The 18,303-nt window shown below is 46.1% G+C and overlaps 1 protein-coding gene across 2 annotated transcripts in view; it reads left to right on the top strand.

Moving 5' to 3' along the window:
- DIS3L2 (DIS3 like 3'-5' exoribonuclease 2) overlaps positions 1-18,303 on the top strand; it is a 366,764-nt gene that overhangs the window by 222,377 nt on the left and 126,084 nt on the right. For both annotated transcript variants that reach the window (XM_059167711.1, XM_059167710.1), the window contains exon 10: positions 6,913-6,992. In XM_059167711.1, the coding sequence (XP_059023694.1) occupies positions 6,913-6,992 (80 nt within the window). The remainder of the gene's footprint in view (positions 1-6,912; positions 6,993-18,303) is intronic.

Below are 18,303 nucleotides of genomic sequence, written 5' to 3'. Positions count from 1 at the left end.
AATCTGGGATTTGTGTCAGACTTTGTAGCATCTGTTGTGGTGGGAGGGCTGAGTGAAAGAGTATTAACATTTCCACAGCTGCCATCAGGAAAAATAAAGGTCCAGCCCTGCCACACCACAGGGGGCAGCCATCAGTTTGGACAATACTCTCAGCTCCCTTTGCCTCAGAAAAGTCAAATAGAAATGGAAGCTCAGACGAATTCAGCATTTGACTTGTCAACTAGACTGTCCAGCGCCCATCCGGCTGGGCTCTCTACCTGGTAGCCCGTGGATGAGTGCTCTGGCTATTAGCTTTTTTTCCTGCTATAGTTTATATAACATTTTCTGGTTTCTGTGTAGACTCGTCTCATCAAGGAAAGTGTTTGTGTAAAGATCATATTCTTTAACCTCTTAAGGTTATTTCTTAAATTTTTTCCATCCCTTTTCACCCATTCACCAGCACTGACCCAGATCCTTCACAGCAGAATTGCTTGCTATCAAGGAGACATAAACTGAGAGTCACGGACAGAGGAGAGGAGGGCCTCTTGAAATTTTGTTCGTCTGGAGATGGGCCCTGAACCACAGTTTGTAAAACATTGTTTTATGAGAAAAGAAGATGAGATGAAGACAGAAAAGGACACCCTTGGAAAAAATAACACTGTGGTGTGACCACAGGCTTGCACGCCAGGAGGTCATGAGTTCTAATCCTAAATGTATTTCCCAAGATGCCGCAGCAGAGTTGAATGGAAAAGTGCTAACGAGATCTTCTGGTCGTTTGCTCCTTCGCTTATCATGTGTGCCTTCAGCCTGCTGGAGGAGACACAGAGCCAGACCTTCACAGGGAGAAAACCTGTCCCTCAGTCCCCACCAGCATGCTGGTGACAATGACCAGCACCACCGGAGAGGGGCAGGCTGCAGACATGGGTGGGACAGCAGACCAGAAGCTCTCTCCACCGGGTGGAACCACAGAAGGTTCCCTGGAAAAAAGGTAGCTTCGTGTAGCCAGTCTTTTCAAAGCTAGGTTGGTCCCACCCATTGGAGATGGGCTGAGTGAACATCTGTGTGTCAGGAACAGCACAGTGTTTCAGAGACCAGAGGGCACAGAGGAAAGTTCAGCACAAAAGACTCATGTTGGGACTGTGCAGACCAGCTGGAAAAAATACAGGTTGGGGCCATGTCATGAAAGGTTCTGAATTCCAAACTGAATTTCTATTTTACTCAGTAAGGAGTGGATAAAGGTTTTTGACCAGACACATGCTTTAAGGTGATTAACCTGGCACTACTTGTGACCTTAGGGAGAGCGATTTCATCCTTTTTTTTTTCCCGGGTAAGGGCTGAGGCCAGACTCCAGCGAGGTGAAGGAGATGAAGAGGTGACAAAGTGGTGAGGCAGTGTCGCCATGGAGACGAGCCAGCTGCCTCCAGCTGTAAGGAGGCAGAAGAGCAGGTGCCTTGAGGAGGGAGAGGATGCAGGGTCAGAGGAAGAGTGTGTGAGTGACAGAGGAACAGAAATTCTTTCTATGGTTTGATTTCCTGGGATTCTTGGGCAAGGTCTTAAGGGATTAGAGAAAGCTTTCACTTACTTTTCCTGTCTTCTTTTCCTGGACACATGGCTTTGAGGAGGACAATCTTAGAAGCTTTCTGTCCCTTTAAAAAGTTGTACTAAGCCCTTCAGTCATGTGCCTTCAGAAATTTGGGTTACATAACGTTGCGCTGAATTGGAATTCTGCAGCCTCATGAACTGGAGTCTCGTTCTTTCCCTCCCCCACCTGGCACTTGATTTCCTGTGGGTCAGGGTTAGCTTCTTTCTAACCATTGTTGCGGAACTCTTTAAATATTTGGTCTCACAGGTTCTAAACGCTGGCAGGCCAGGCTGCTCCCTGCAGGTTGTGAGACCAAAGCCTTCCAGAAAAGGAGCCAGTAAAAGCCCCAGCATGTTACCAGAGTGTAACAGCTGCACAGTGCGCCACCCCTGTGGGGCCAGGTTCCCAAGTGCGGAGGCCAGCAGCTCCCGGCTGCTGTGGCTACGGCTAGGAGCCCACATGCACCACATCGTGGCTGCTTCGTAACTGTGGCGATGACCACAGACTAAATCACTGGCTCTCAGCGCTGAGGACTGGGGTTTGTCAGGGTCACTCACTGTTCCCTTGCTTCTCCCAATTTTCCATAGTGAGCAAGGGAGTTTGGAGGGCTCGGCTACAGTACAAATACTTGTTGGGAGCTCTCCAAGTTTCACTCTGTCTAGAAGTTAGTTCTTTTAGTAGCCCATACTGAATGTCTTCTTTTCATCCAGTGTCCCCTTCAATGTGATTCTGAAATGTTGTGACCCCTTAATCTGAACATGTACATGCTTATACTGTACTGTTAAAAAAAAAAGTTTAAGGGAACTAGCAGGCATACATATAATGCAGTTAATTTTTTAAAATTAGGATACAAGTCAAAAGGAGTATGTAAGTGGGATAATTAGTCACAACCAGGATGAAGGTGAAGTCACAAGAGTCCAGATGACAAACAAGATTCTTTTTTTTTTTTAAAGATTTTATTTATTTATTTGACAGACAGAGATCACAAGTAGGCAGAGAGGCAGGCAGAGAGAGAGAGGAGGAAGCAGCTCCCTGCTGAGCAGAGAGCCTGATGTGGGGCTTGATCCCAGGACCCTGGGATCATGACCTGAGCCGAAGGCAGAGGCTTTAACCCACTGAGCCACCCAGGTGCCCCCAAACAAGATTCTTTTGAGGTGGGTCACAGTAGTTTTCTGAGTTCCTAGAAGCCAAAGCAAAGAAGGACTCATAAAAGATACAAACAAACCATTAACTCAAGAGGGTAGGAGTGGGTCCTTGCCCTGAATAAACTTCCTCCAGAAGCCCTCATAAAAGAGGCCCTGAGAGAGTGGATGAAACAAAGCCCTCATCGGCTTACCCGCAGTGGACAGCCTGGCCATTCTATTGGCTTCTTGCCATGATCCCTGAGGCAGGCTTGATGGCAAGGCTCCGTCTGGGATAAGGACTCCACTGGAGGCCTGTGTGGGATCTGGTTCATCACTTCTCAAAGGGTGATCTCCTGCGGAACCTGTTGCTTCTGGGAGATGCTCTACCACTAAAACAAAACAAAACAAAAACAAAAACACACCACCAAAAAACAACAACAACAAAAATAAAAGGAATAAATAGCCTAGATCCAATAGGTATGGCAAGACTTGCACAGCAGCAGCACACTGAAGGCTCTAAAAGTCCCTCAATTAAGAAATTGACTCAGCTTTTCCCAAACTGATTTAATCATCAGACCTTTAAGAAAAAAACAAAAACAAAAAACAAAACTTGGCTCACTGAGGATCATTGATATAAAATGGGTCAGGAAACCTTCTGTTAAGGGCCAGATAGATAATGTTAAGTAGATAGCCTCTGTCATAACTACTCAGCTCTGCCATTGTATCCAAAAAGCATGGCTATATATTCATTTATGGATACTGAAATTCAAATTTCATATGATTTCCCCATGTCACGAAACACATTTTTCTTTTGGTTTTTCCCCAACCATTAAGAAATGCAAAACCATTCTTATCCCACAGGTCATTCAAAAACAGGTAGCAGGCCCTTTTTGGTCTGTGGCTATAGTTTGCTGACTCATGAACAAAGATAATATTTGGATGGTATGTCTTTCTAGCAAGCCTTCCTGGTTGCTGTTCCTCAGAATTGTTTTAATTTTGACTTTCATGTTTCTGGTTTAAGAGCAGATTAAAAAATAAAAAGTAGTAGAGAGTTGGTTTGAGTATTCAGGCTAGTCGAAGATTTTTCTCCAGTGAGTCCTCTTAAAGAAATTGACAAATTAAAACCAAAGCCCTGAAATTTTACTCTGTCATGTATGTCTGCACCAATTGGGCGCTGTAATGTTTTAGTGGGCATCATTTATTCATTCACTGAAATAAAAGTCAAAGCACCCAGAGACATTTAATTTTAAGAAAACGTAACTTCCTTCTTAACAATCTAAGTAAGCCAGTCAGCTGTGGCCCCCACCAAGCTAACAGTGTTCTTTTTGATTTTTGACTAAAGGGACATTCTTTTGGCTTTCTTATGATGACACTAAGGAAGGAGGATCAAAACATTCCCTCCTCCAAGTCTGACATTTTACTTTCAGTTTAACAAGTATTTATTGAGTACTCAGTGTACATATAAAGCATTTTGCCAGCTTTTGTGCCAGCTGATGTGGCTACAAAAAGAAACAAGCAGTCAGTTCCTTCCCTGCCTTGTGAATCAAGTTCAATATCCTCATCAATTCAGAGCCCATTACTTTGGTGTTAGGATTGATTTTATTTCCCTGTCCCTTCCTGTCAGCGTGCGTGCATTCATTCAGCAAACACTTGAGAGTTGCCAACACAGCCTTCAGGGAGCTTCTTTCCAGGGGACATCTGGTGTTTCTCTTTTCATCTGGCACTGTGCCATAATTACATCTTCTTTTATATGGTGTAACAGAAATTATTTCTTTATATCCCAAGACTTCCACACTGGTGTTCCCCCTACTGTGAGCACCTCTTCTTCAACTGTTTAATGAGAAGATTGGATGTCCTGAGAAGCCATTCTCCTAAGACTGCGCTCTAAATACTCTTTGCCCTTCACCTTGAAAGTCGCACCCAACTTTCCTCACCCTCTTCTCTCCATATTCCAGTGAGTTTATAGTTCTACACCGCTCATCATTTTAAAGCTAGTGACTGTATTCTATAGTACGAGTCTACAAGGTTGCTACGTGTCTTTATAAGCATTATTATGTACGTGATGGACAATTATTTTTGTTTGGGGGAGATTATCTACAATGCTAATTTTTTCCATTTATGAAAATAAGTTGTAGTGAAATTTTTGAAAAAATATGGAAAAGCATAAAGGAAAATGTTAGTAATTCCAGCACCTATTCATCAACTCTATTAATAATGAACACATACTTTTTTACTTTCCTTGATTCAAAAATCACGTTTAAAATTTTTTATTTTTAGTGGCACCCAGGTGGCTCCATCAGTTAAGTGTCACCTGGTTTCAGCTCAGGTCACGATCTTGGGGTTGAGATCGAGCCCCACATTAGGCTCCACATTCAGTGTTGAGTCTGTTTGGGATTTTGTCCCTCTCCCTCCACCTCTGCCTCCCTACCTCTCTGCCCCTCTCCCTGCTTGCACACACACTTTCAAATAAATAAATAAAATCTTTTTTTAAAAACAGTCTTTAAGTTAATAAACAGTAAAGTTGACCTTTACTTGTTGTACAGTTACATGAATTTTAAGACACCTATAGACTCATGTAACCACCATAATAGTCAAGATACAGGAAAGCTATGGTCTCCCAGACCAGGTGCCCCTGGCAACCACGGATCTGTGGTCATATAGTTCTGTCTTTTTGAGAATGTTCATAGAAATTGAATTATATACATCATATAAGCTCATGAGAATGGTGTTTTTAACTTAGCATAGTAACTTTGAGATTCCAAGTTGTTATATGTAGGAGCAATTTGTTCCTTCTTGTTGCTAATTACCTTTCCCTTGTGTAGAGGTACACAGTTTGCTTCTCTGTATATTCATTTACCATTTAAGAATCTAGCTTTCTTTTTACCGTTTTGACATTTCTCAAATCCTGAGATACATTAAAATCAATGTATATATTTACTATGGTAGGGGTTTTGTTTCCCCGAAAAGCTATTGTCAAATTGATGGAGCATCTTAGAAACGGTACTGTCCTAGAATCAAGCTACTGCAGGAGTGAGCTGATCGCCGTAAGAGGTCAGAGTGGGCTGCTGAGAGTTATTACGCAGAAGGTTACAGAGCCAGCTTGGCAGCCTCTGAGGGCTTTGGGGACACTTTAAGCAGAGGAGCAACCCAAGGAAAGAAGTTTGTACGAAGCAAGCCAGTCTGATTGTTGGGAAGCAGGCTGCTTCCCGTCAGCGCTGAGGCATCCAAGGAGACCGGGGTGTGACAGCAGTGTCACTGCTCATACTAGAGGATGTGGAGGGAGAACTTGGGAAGAGTCCAGTGGCAGCAGAGGGCACCAACTAGTGAGCCTGGGAGCAGAGGGCACCAGCTAGTGAGCCTAGAGGGTACCAGCTAGTGAGGCAGGGGGTGGGGAGAACTGTGGACAGACTGCCCAAACCATGGGTATTTATGTGGGTGGATGGGTGGCTGGAAGCCCTACAGCAGAATGAGAATGTCCCAGCACTTCACAGATTAAGAGGGAGATATGCACAGAGGTACCATATGATGATAAGGGGGGAGAGGGCATACTGATTCCGTGAGCTTGGGTGAAGTATACGATCAGTCCATAGAAACAACCTGACTGGGTACGTTTCCAAACATACTCGTATTACGGCTAACTTGTATGGCCCTAGGTTGTTGTTTTGTTTTGTTGTTGTTGTTGTTTGGTAAAACTTATTGTTGGGTCCTATTCCCTTTGTCACAACAAGTCAGGTGACTTATTCTTTGGCCAACCCCCATTTCAGCGAGATAGGAGAAGGAGCAGTGAGACATCCTCACATAGATCCTTGAAGGGCAGGTTCCCATTAGCCACTGAGGACGAGGGAGGCAGAAGCAAGAACTGACCTTCGGAGAGTAATTTACCAAAGGCACTTGCTCCTCATGTCGGAGAACTCTTTCTGGGAAGCCTCGTGTGTGGAAGCCCCCTCACTCTACCCATTCACACTTCCTCTTGCTCAGGCTCAAGGAGAAGTAGGTGCCCATTCACAGGAAGCGGAAGACCCTCGGAGACACGATGGAGACAGGAGATTCCTGAATTTGTCTCTCCTGTCTCACAGGTGACTAAAGATCTCCTTTTCAGAGAGCCATGACAGAAGCTACTCTTCCCTTTGCACATTTGCAAAGTAACTGTTCTCTAAAACTCTAGTGCAGTGGTTTGAAGACTCTGGTGTTTGTGGCATTGCTAATCCTATCTTCAATCCTTCCTAGGAAAGACTGTATCTTCACCATTGACCCATCAACTGCCCGTGACCTCGATGATGCCCTCTCCTGCAAGCCACTTGCTGATGGTAGGCTGGAAATTTCTATACCTTTCTGGGTAGCGGGCTGTCTGCATGCCTTTCTGATCAGCCTGGTGGCTGCATACTCCCCAAACAATATAATGTGTAGGGTTGGGTTTGCTTTGTTCCTGGGCCTGCGCCTATGGGACTTAAAAGATTGTCTTCCTGTGGTGACTCTGATGAGGGTGAGAATAAGAAAGGTCCTCTCACTGGGACTCTTCGGGCCTCAGCTGCTGCAGCAATGAAAGCAGAAGAACTACTTCTAGGCCTTGGCTCTTCAGGAAGTTGGAGTTGGGTGTCATATGTTCAAGAAAAAAGCCCTTAACCTCTGCTTCAGAGAAGCATTGGTTCTTTACCTGCATTTACCAATAGAGTAGGATGATTTTGGGGGTACTCTCCAAAGGCATACTCAGCAGTGGGTCCACCTTCCTGCTGAATGCCCTCTGTACCTACGCTGGAAAAGCTGGACCTGCTCCTGCAGGTCTTCATGTGTCCAGCAGATTATGAAAGGCAGCTGGTAGGGGCTCTTTAAACATTCTTTGGGGATGGAGCCAAGCAGGGAAGAGTATGGGATTTAAAAACTACGGTGGGGGAGGGGGAGGGAAAGTGTGTGTGGGATGTGAGAAAAGCAAACCCTGGCAATCCCTGTTCTAATGCCCCTCCCATGTGGTACTTCTCGGCTTTCCCTATTTCCTGCCCCTCTCTAGGATGGCATCTAGGGGACTGCCTTGGCTTCAGTTGTTCTGGATATGGCTTCACCACTGCCATGGGCCTGTCGGCCACCTACCCTTGGGGTTTCAGTCTGTGGCGAAGTCTTCTAAGACTTTGCAGAGGTGTTCATGTATTTCATTGATGTACAACTCCACATAGTGTGATCTCTTCTCAACTGGAGCAGACAGTGAAGATTAGCAGATAGGAGGCTAAGAGACAGAACACATCACTGCCAGAGAATGCTTTCATCTTCTAGTGGGAGCCCTCCTTGAAACTGTAGGCAAGGTTGCCCAGTAGTTTCAACAAAGAAAATTGAAAGAAACATAACACGTAAAGGCAGAAAAGTTCCCCTAGAAATTTTGGAGCAATTACAGATTTTCAAAATCCAGAGTGTGAGCAGCCTTCTTAAAAAAGCAAATGCTGGACTGGTTTGTCATCTTTTGAGGAATTTGCTAAGTGCAAAAGCTTGAGCATGTCACACACTGTGCAGTCCACTCCCCCGATCTCAGTCTGAAAAGTGCTCCCAGGCAGGAAGACAGGTGACAATGAACCTCACTTCCTGCATTTCCCTTTCCTCCAGGTTCATGGCCCTGGAGTCTAATGCTTAAAAACAGTTGTTTCATTTATTGTGTCTACTTTTATAGTTGTTAGTGGCCAAAGGCAAGGTCTAACACCTGTCACCACATCTCAGCTGGCCTGGGTGGTATTCTCATGGGCACCCAGAGAGCAGGCACGTGTCCTATCCCACTCACTCTATGCACTACACACTATGTCTCCTGTCTAGGGTGACAGATTTCCAGCAGAGATTTCTGGGAGGGAAGAGGTAAAAGATAGGGCAGGGAAAGTAGATGGGGGACAAATGGTACCTGTTTGTAAATGTCCAGCCAAAGGATGTTCTGTGTCAGAAAATTGAAAACCAGTTGTTTTCAATCTCTTATTCAAGGAGAGCAGTCAAAGAAACTAATGTAGCAGTACAAGATGAAGGAGAGGAAGTAGAGGCAGAGAAGCATTGGAATCATTCAGGAAGTAGGCAGTAACTGGACTAGAGGTCGTGACAGCGCTGGGTGTGCGGGGAAGGCAGATTGACAGAGGAGTAATGATGGAAGAATCAGTGGAAATGGATGTTGAGTTTGAGGGGAAAGCGGTCTTCACACTACCCAAGACAGAGCAAAAGTCTCAACCTGGATGATGGGGAGATGGAATTTACAAGTGAGAAGCCAGGGCAGCAAGAGGATGAGCTGGTTTGGGAGAGACGGTGTCTGTATGGAGTTGACCATCTGATGGTGCATATTTATCTAAGCTGTCACATGTCCCTTTCAGAGGTAGGGGCGGGGAGCCAAATAAGCGAAATGCATGTAATCCATAGAACCACATAACACAGGGAGCCCTGGAGATAAGTAGACAACACACCAAAATGCAGACAGTGATTTTATTAGAATGATGGGATCCCAAGTGATTTTTCTCTTTTCTCTAGTTTCCATATGCTTCTAATGTGGTAATATAGTTTCATAATGGAAAAAAAAAAGTTTTGTAATAAAACAAAAAGAATGATGAGGTGCCAGAAATCACAGGTTGCCCAGTAGCACCCTGCACCAGGTGATCCCATGCCTTCCGTCCGCTCAGTTGTTCCTGCATTCCAAAGGAGTCCTTAGCAGCAGTCATCTGGCAGAGCAGCAGAAGAAGGGCACGGAGAAGGAGGCAGGGAAGAATCTGAAAAGGCCAGAGTGGGTCAGTCAAGCAGTTTTAAGGTGGCACTTCTACAGTTGGCCTTTGTGACAAGGGCTGCTGCCAAGGCTATTTATCCAGGGGGATGAAAAGTGAAAGTCCATTCCAGTTTGGATTGGGGTGAAGTTGGCTGAGTTCTGGTTCCATTAGTTACCAGTGCATGTCAGTTTTTGCTTAGAGGAAAAAATGTTTAACGTTTCAAGAAGCAAATAATGTTGTCTGGGCCAATTTACCTCATCGATAACCATTTTTATTTAAAGAAAATATATAGAGGTCAGACTTCCCTTTGGATGTAATGAAATCATCTGAATGACTGTTCTGTGCAAATGAGTCCCTCAAACAGATGTAACTTATCTAGTCCTCACTGTCCCATTCTCTAGAGTTCAGATGTATCCTTGGGACTCATGACCAGTATCTCCTGTAGGTGTGACACTTAGACGACCGTACAGCCTGCAGATCCGTTCTGTGGAAAGGCAGGGACACCTGTTCCCCGGGATGTCAGGATTATGTCAGCTGGCTGAGGAGGGGGTGCCCTCTCCCCTTGAGGAATCTCAGCTCTGGAAGGGGTTCTACCAGTCATCTAGCCTGCCAAGTCCCTGCCTCCCTGAGCTTAAAACTACACTCGAGTAAAATGTTCCCATGGGCATGACCCAGCCCGCTGACTTGAACATGGAGCAATCCACTTTTGCTCAAGAAAATATTGAAAATGCAAGTGTACAAGAGTGGTGTTACAAAGATAACCCAGAATCTCAAGGTGGCGAGTCACACACTCCTGTGTCTTATTACTCTAACAGATCACTTGCAGCACACCTCACGGCTGACCTCACCACTCAGGCGTTGGAGGGCTACGGTCGTCACATCATCCTCTGGTTTTTAAATTACCTCCACAGCGTCCACTTATTGACTCTCCAGACTGCATTTTAACTCTCTACCTTATGGGCAGCCCATTCGGCCTGAAGATGGCATAACCATTAGGAAATCCCTCCCTGTTGTCGTCTGAAATGCTGCTGTCTTGCTGCAGTTTTCCTTCCCTTGGTCCCGCGTATGCCTGTTGGGGGCTCCAGAACAAGGCTTGTCTCTCACATAAGCACGCCCAAGGGACTGCATAACAGCTGTCACCTTTGCGTCACCACCCCTCTGCTGAGCATCTTGTATGTTCTTCCATGAGCTGTCGCCTGTTGCCCGTGTTGTGCAGTCACTTCTGCCCTTATGAGGTCTGAGGTACATGGCAACCTATCTCCAGACTGTATCCAGACTGTATCTAACATGTATCCAACCTGTATCCAGACATCAGAGCCTCCTTACTGGGCTGACCCAAGTCCAGAGTAATAGGAACCCATTCTCTTCAATTAGACAAGGCTCACTGCTTTGCTTCAGTCTCAAGGAGAGATTGTTAGACAGGACCTCTACTCAGCTTAGCCAATCCAGGCCCCCTCCAGATTCTACAGGGAATTCATGTTCCCCGCCTCTCTTATGGCTGCTTTCTCTAATGTTTTATTCTCTCGTGAGTGCTCTGCCTTTGAATGTGGCAGCATTATCCTAGCCAGGCCTTAGAAATGAAGGATTTTGACCCTGGGGAGAGGGGGGAATGAGTAATGACTGCTAATGGTGTGGGGGTTCTTTTGGGGGTGATGAAAATGTTCTGAAATTTGATAGTTGATAGGTGCACAACGTTGTGAATATACTAGAAACTACTGGGGGGCAATGAGTGAATGAACGAATGAATGAATGAATGAATGAATGAACGAACAAACCCATTCCTCCTTGAGGCTTTCTGGGGACTTGACACTTTAACCACACCTCAGCAGAAGTCCATAGGGAATGCCTGGGCGGGATACCCATAGTCACATCCGTCTCGCCTGTCTCTTTCCGTGCTGCTTTCATCTCTGAACCCTGAAATTCCCACCCAAGGAACACACCCCCTCTCTATTCAGCCACCTGCTCCTATTTCCTGTCCCCACAGAGTGCAGCCATCTGACTCAAAGAAAGCAGGAGCCATCCTACCGGACTGACACATTGTAAGAAAATCATCAGATGAACAGCCATCATCCCGTCTGAGGGAACTCTGGAATGCAGGTTACCTGCTTTACTGTAGGGGGCGCCAGTCTTCCTGCCTGATTTGCCTTTGTTGCCTTCCTGGTTGCATGGCTTTCCCTTCCCCAGGGAGGAGGGACTAGGGAGCTCTGTCCCAGCAAGGAAATAGGAACGAGAGATCAGGAGCAAAGCCTGTTAGAATGTCACAGAATTCCCAAACTGTGTAACTTCCCCCTTGTAGCTGTATTTGTCACCTGCTAAGAGTTTCTCATCACGACTAATGCCTTTGGAGGCGGTGCGGAAGTAGGAGCTGGAGAGACTGTGCCCCTGTGTTCTAGGTATTGACCAGAGAATCCAATAAAATGGGTGCTAGAGGAGTTTTCGACAGGATGTCTCTGCATCTGCCTCTGGGAAGGAAAAGAGAGCGTGGAAGTCCTGGAGCTTGTGCCTGAACATTCGGGCAAATCCCAGCAAGCAGGCCAGAACCTCCCTGGGCTCTCTTCTCCCTCTGGGTGGATCTCCCTGCACCAGTCACTCTCCCTGGCACTTGTCATTTCCCCTTGGTCTGGCTTCTTCCTCTCCGTGTGCAAACTTTAGTCTCCGTGATCCTACAGAAGCTTCCTCAGCCCTGCTCCGCCTCAGGAACTTCCACCCTGCTGTGTTCATGAGGATGGACACTCTTTCCCCTCAAAAGAGTGGCCTGAACCTGCTGCTGCTCCTGTCTTTCTTCCCATTTGTTCCTTTTCCCCTTCGCAGCATGGCTTCGGGAAGTTCAACAAATCGGTCGTCCCTGACCTCGGTTCACCCGACATCTGTAGCATTTGGCTCTTTGCTTTTCCTTCTTGAAACTCTTTCTTCCTTGGGCTCGGAGGGCCCTACTTGCTCTTCGTTCTTGTTTTTGGACTTATTTTCTCCAGGTACTTTCTTTAACTCTGCTTTCTCTGCCTCTCTCTCCACGGGGGCCTGCAGAGCATCCATGCCAGTCCCCCTCGTCACACGCTCATCAGCTGTGGCACCCGTTTTCCCTCTGCCTGCAGCCCTCTTTCCCAGGACAGCCCCATGGCTGACTCGAGATTTGCCTGGTGGTGTTTTTGGTAAGGCTCTGCCTCCCTTTCTGCCTCTCATCACCCCCACCCCCACCTTCTCTCCCCCGTCCTGCTTGACCTCTTTTCTCACCACTCATCACCCACTGTTGGTTGATCTACTCCTCTTGTTTCTATCTGGCTGCCTGCCATTCACTGTCACAGATGCCCAGGCCCAGAATAGGTGCTCAGTGAATCTTTGCTGGTGTTTACAGGCACTCAAGAGGGGAAGGGTCTTCTAGAAAGACAAAGCCCCAGGGTGACAGAAGCATGGTGTTTGAAAGGGAACTACGCAGAGCTGGGAATACCTGGAGTCTGAGGTTCAAGTGGGGGTAGTAGTTGTAGATAAAGCCGGGATGAGACCGTGAACTCCTTAGTGGGTACATACCACTGACAAGTTGAGATTTTAGGGAGAAGGCAGCATTTTGACTTGGAGAAGAAAAGCATCTGTTCCTTCAAGAACTAGGATCGAGGACTGTGTTCTGTGCCCTGTGCTGGATATACGGTAGCAGGAAACACTTACACTTCCTGTCCTCTCCAGGTTAATATCAAGTGAAATCAAATAAGTACATGTGGGAATGACCCATAGTTTAAATGCAGGACCTGGGTGGGTCCCACATTTAAGGTGGACAATAACCTTTTAACCTAGACTTGAAAATAAACAGGGGTGAGCGAGATGAAGAATGGAAGGAAGAACATTTCAGGCTAAGGAAGTGGAGTGTGTGGAGACCCTGAGGCACAAGGGCTTTAGTACTGAAAGGAACAGAAAATTCCATGTGGCTGAGACTTGGTGGGGTGGGAGGAGCTGGTGAGGTCGTTGGCTTGCAGGCTCTGGTGAGGAGTTACAACCTGAGTGCAGTGGTAAGTAAAGAGTCTGAAGCAGGAGAGAGGCAGGATCCAACTTGCAGGTTGGAGAGATCACTCTGGCAGCTGCAAGCAGGCTGGATTAGAGCAGTGGCATTGAAATGGTCTAGGTAAGAGGTGGCAAGCGCCCAACCACGGCAGAGGCTTAGGAGCCAGAACTGGAGGGAGGCATCAGCCAGGAAAGGAAATCAGGGCAGGACTTGGTGTCTGGGCAGCTGCGGGAGCCTCTTAACTAGTCTCCTGCGTCTGCCCTTTTCTTCCCGCATATTGAGGTCAAGGCGGTCCTTACAGAATGCCCACCCCCTCAGGCCATTGCCCTGCTTCACTTCTGCCAAGGTTCTCATGTCGCACCGAGGATAAAAATCCAGGTTCTTACAGTAACCCACCGCTAACTCTGCCTCTCTAACATTGCTCCCCACAGCCCCTCTCTCACTAACTCAGCCACACAGCCCTCCTGCTATCCGCCAGACATGCCAGACTGCCCCTGCCTCAGCGTTTCTACATTTCCCCTTCCTTCTATCCAGATCCCTCTTCCTTAGGTCACTCTTGGCTCTCAGGTTCTGCTCAGATGTCAGCTCATGGGGGGAGCTGACCACCCCCTCTCCCCATAGTCTTCCCTAAGCCTCCGCCACCTTGATTTTCTTTAAAGCGCTTCTGTGGGTCTTCCCCACTGGATGGAAATCCTTTATCAGAGCAAGGACATCATTTCGTTCATATGGAACGCTCAGTGCCCTGAGCACCGGGTGTTACCTGGTTGGCACACATGCCAATTTTTGTTGAGTGAGTGAATGAATAAGTTAATAAACTTGATACTGGAAGAAGAAAAGAATCTAGAATGTCCTCTAAGTATCTGGCTTGGGCAGTGGGTGGAACGTAATGCCCTTCAATAAGAAATATTGAGGAGAGGGATGCCTGGGTGGCTCAGGCGGTTAAGCATCTACCTTTGGTTCAGGTCATGATCCCAGAGTCCTGGGTTCAAGCCCCGTATCAGGCTCCCTGCAGAGTGGAGAGCCTGTTCTCCCTCTCCCTCTGCTGCTCCCCCTGCTTGTTATCTCTCTGTCAAATAAATAAATAAAATATTTTTTTTAAAAAAGAAAGAAAGAAAGAAATTTTGAGGGGAGCTGATTCTGGAGGGAAAGATAGTGAGTTCAGCTCAGCTTAAAAGGTTAGGTCTACACTCCTTGGGAGATACCCAGCTAGAAATACCAAGGGGGCAAGGAACTGGAGTTGGGCTGGAGATGGAATCTGGGAGCCTTCGGTGCTTGGGCCTGGGAGAGGAGGCCCTGGAGAAGTCAGACCAAAGGGAAGACCCGCCGAGCCCTGGGAGGAAGGCCCAACAGGATACCACCCCCATGAGTCTGCGGAGATTGGTGTCTAAACAGAGAACAGAGAGGAGGCAGGCAGAGAAGGCTGAATGGCAGAGAGTCATAAAAGATGCAGGAAAGCCATGTAGAGGACAACTGTCTGAGTCTTTGGGCTTGGCAAGTGGGATATCATTGGTGACCTTGGTGAAACTACTGTCTATGGCTTCGAGGAGGGGACGCTGAGCTGCAGGGGGCAGGGGAGAATTGGGTGGAAACCATGAATGGAGATTGCATTCTCTGGGAGGCTTGGCCGGGAGAGGTACCAGAGGTAGGAAGGGCAAGGTCACAGGAAGCTTGTTCTTTATTTTTAAGATAGAAGGATTTTAACATGATTCAGTATTAGGAGATAAGAGACTTTGGAGAAGGAGAAATTGAAAATATAGGAAAGAGAGAAGTTGAGTTGTTTTCTAAGGCCTTGAGAAAGAAGGTGGGAGTGAGTCAGCCTGTAAGTGTAGAGTGAGGCTGACATGGAGGGTGAATGCCTCTTCGCCTCTTCCTTTGAGACCAAGAGGGCAGGCCAGGTGCTGCAGCTGAGTGTTCACACCTGATAAGGTCCATTTTAACTGGGAGAGGAAGTGGCACCCCTGCTGAGGGCCAAGGGGGCAGGAATGGGGTTTGGAGGGGTTCTGGCAGAAACAGAGAAAAGGGAAGGGGAGGGAGCTGACCAGAATCCCATCACACAGAGTGTTATGGAACTCCCTTTCAGGTATGCTCAGTTGGAATACTACCAAGTCCGGTAATAATTCTTCAGTAATCCTCAGCCTCCTGGGTACAGGAGAAGTTGCAGTGATCCAGATTTGGGGGTTTGCTGGGAGCGAGAACATGATAGGCACCAGGACAAGGCTTCTGGGACCTTGCTTCCCCTCCAAACCTGTTCCTTCTCTGACCCTTCCTTCCTTTTTATAAAGGCATCACCTAGTCAACCAAAGTTTCTTTTTTTTGTTTTTAAGATATTTATTTATTTATTTGACAGAGAGAGATCACATGTAGGCAGAGAGGCAGGCAGAGAGAGGGAGGGGGAAGCAGGCTCCCTGCTGAGCAGAGAGCCCGATGTGGGGCTTGATCCCAGGACCCTGGGACCATGACCTGAGCCGAAGGCAGAGGCTTTAACCCACTGAGCCACCCAGAATCACATTTGATTTTAAAGAATCCTAGAATCACATTTGATTCCTCTTCTTCTCAATGCTATTGTCATAGCCTTTCTAATAATTTTTTCCCTCCTCCCTTTCTCCCCTTCATCTTGCTACCCAGTTATCTTTTCTGTTACAGACACACAGAACCAGATCAGATTGCTTTTCGGCTTGAAAATCTCTTTGTATCTATAGATACAGTCCTTACTATTTTTGGTAGAGCTTAGTTATCAAAGTTCTTCAAGATTGACCCCCAGTGCCTCCCTTCCCACCTTCCCCACCTCCCAAAACACACACACACATACACACACACACACACACACACACACACACACACACACACACACCCTGGTGGTGGCTGGGCATTCCAGGCTCTGCCTAACCACTGCACTCTATCCTACCTCTGAGCCTGTACTTGACCTTAGCATGCCTGGCCTCCCTGTGTACTTCCGTGTGGGACTTCAAGAGCAAGATAAAACCTCTGTGGAGCTTTTCTTTCTTCCTGGCAGAATGAATATTCCTTTCTTCATGTCTTTCTTTCATTTCTTCATGTCTTTAAGGCAGCCATAAACATCGGTGTTTCCAGATTTAATTCCCCTTTCTACTTGGTTCCTAAGGGCCGGGCATTCCTCTGCTATCTCATCATCCAGAGTGTCATGCATGAGTCCCTGTATTTGGTCTAGTCAGTCTAACCAGGCAACCTGTTGTATATTTTCCATATTTCTTTTCATGTTTTTTGCCTTGCCCTTTTTATTTTCAGCACACATCTACCCCAGGTTTGTGGATTGCCTGGAGGCTGATACACTGACATATAAGCCAACTCTACATGCTCTCCTGAAACAAGTCTGCTTGTTTGGAATTAGTTGTCCCTTTCCCCCATCACAATAAGGTCCTTCAGTCTGTCTCCTCGCGTCTCAGTAGGACTGTGAGATCACTGACTTGCATCTTATGTCCGTGACATTCATTCCTCAAGCTCTGTCAGGTGGCGTATTTGAGGCTTACATCCCCATTTTCTCCGGCCTGAGTCTCTTGCATGGCTCACACTGCTCATTTCATACCTACAGGCTTTCACAGCAACTTGTTTCCTGGTGTTATTTTGCCCTTTTTCTCGTCTCTCTCTTATCTGCAGCCTTGCCATTTCCAAAGTCAATGAGTGCTAATTTCCTGCTAAAATTAACTTCTGGAAGTAACCTTAAGATGATAGTAAATAGGCAAACAGAAAAAAGTTTGTGATACAAAAAGCCAGATTTGTTTTCTTTAATTCTATTGGTGAACAGGCTTACTAGTTAAGAAAAGGCCTTTTACCAGCCGGTACATCTGCATTGGCAGTACGCCCATCCATCAGTCTGGAGAACTAGGAAGCTGGTATGAGTTAGGTCTTAATGGTATGTTGAGACATTGGAAATAAGTTTTTTTTTTTTTTTTAAATTCCACTCTCTTGGGAATGTTTGGAGGTTCCATTGGTATATGGAGATAACACTAAGATAATACCCTAACATAAGAATCAAGTGACATTTTGAGAATGAAAATAAACTTTAAATGATTTTGATCTACAGAATTTCCTTTGACCTGGAGACCTGTGAAACATCAGATAAAATCTGCTATCTTAATTTGTGTAATACTGAAACAGAACATATGGCAGTGATTTCGGTCTGTTTAGGATCACAGGTGCCTTTGGGCACCTCATGATAGCAATAGATTCTCTTTTCAGAAAAATGTATACACACGTATGTATACAATATTTGCAGATCCCATTTTTAGTAATATTGGAGAATGGATAGCCTGAAAAACTCTTCTTCACTAAAACTCTTTAAAATGATGCATCTTTTTAAAATGTATGGCTAAGCTGGCCAGAGTGTATGACAAGTCCCTAGAAGCCAGGAGTAAAACAAGAGCAGATGATCAAAGAAAGATTTATGTGACAAAGTAACTAATGTAATGGTATTTTCTGATGCCTACTGGGCCAGACATTTATCTCATGACCTGAATTAACACCGTCTACATGGTCCATAAAATTCTAAGCCAGGTGCTTAAAGTGGTACTAGGTGAATAATGTTTCCAGAAGCCAGGCAGAACCATAAGCATATGCTTTCTGGAGGAATTAACCCTAAACCAAAACCTTAAATATTTGCCAGAGATGAAGTTTTAGGAAACACATGCCTTTAAAAAAAGTCCTGAAACATGCAAGGGTGTAGCTAAAGCAGTATTTAGAGGAATAGTTATAGCTTTAAGTGCTTATATTAGACAAGGAGAGTCTAGGTGGCTCAGTTGGTTAAGCATCCAAATCTTGATTTCAGCTCAGGTCATGATCTCAGGATCATGAGATTGAGCCCCAAGTTATGCTCCACAGTCAGTGGGGAGTCTGCTTGAGATTCTCCCTTTCCCTTTGCCCCTCTCAACCCCCTGCACG

This window comes from Mustela lutreola, chromosome 3 (assembly GCF_030435805.1).
Source record: "Mustela lutreola isolate mMusLut2 chromosome 3, mMusLut2.pri, whole genome shotgun sequence".
In the NCBI taxonomy this organism is placed as follows: Eukaryota; Metazoa; Chordata; class Mammalia; order Carnivora; family Mustelidae; genus Mustela; species Mustela lutreola.
Note: the sequence above shows the minus strand (reverse complement) of the source record. Positions and strands in the feature narration are given on the sequence as shown.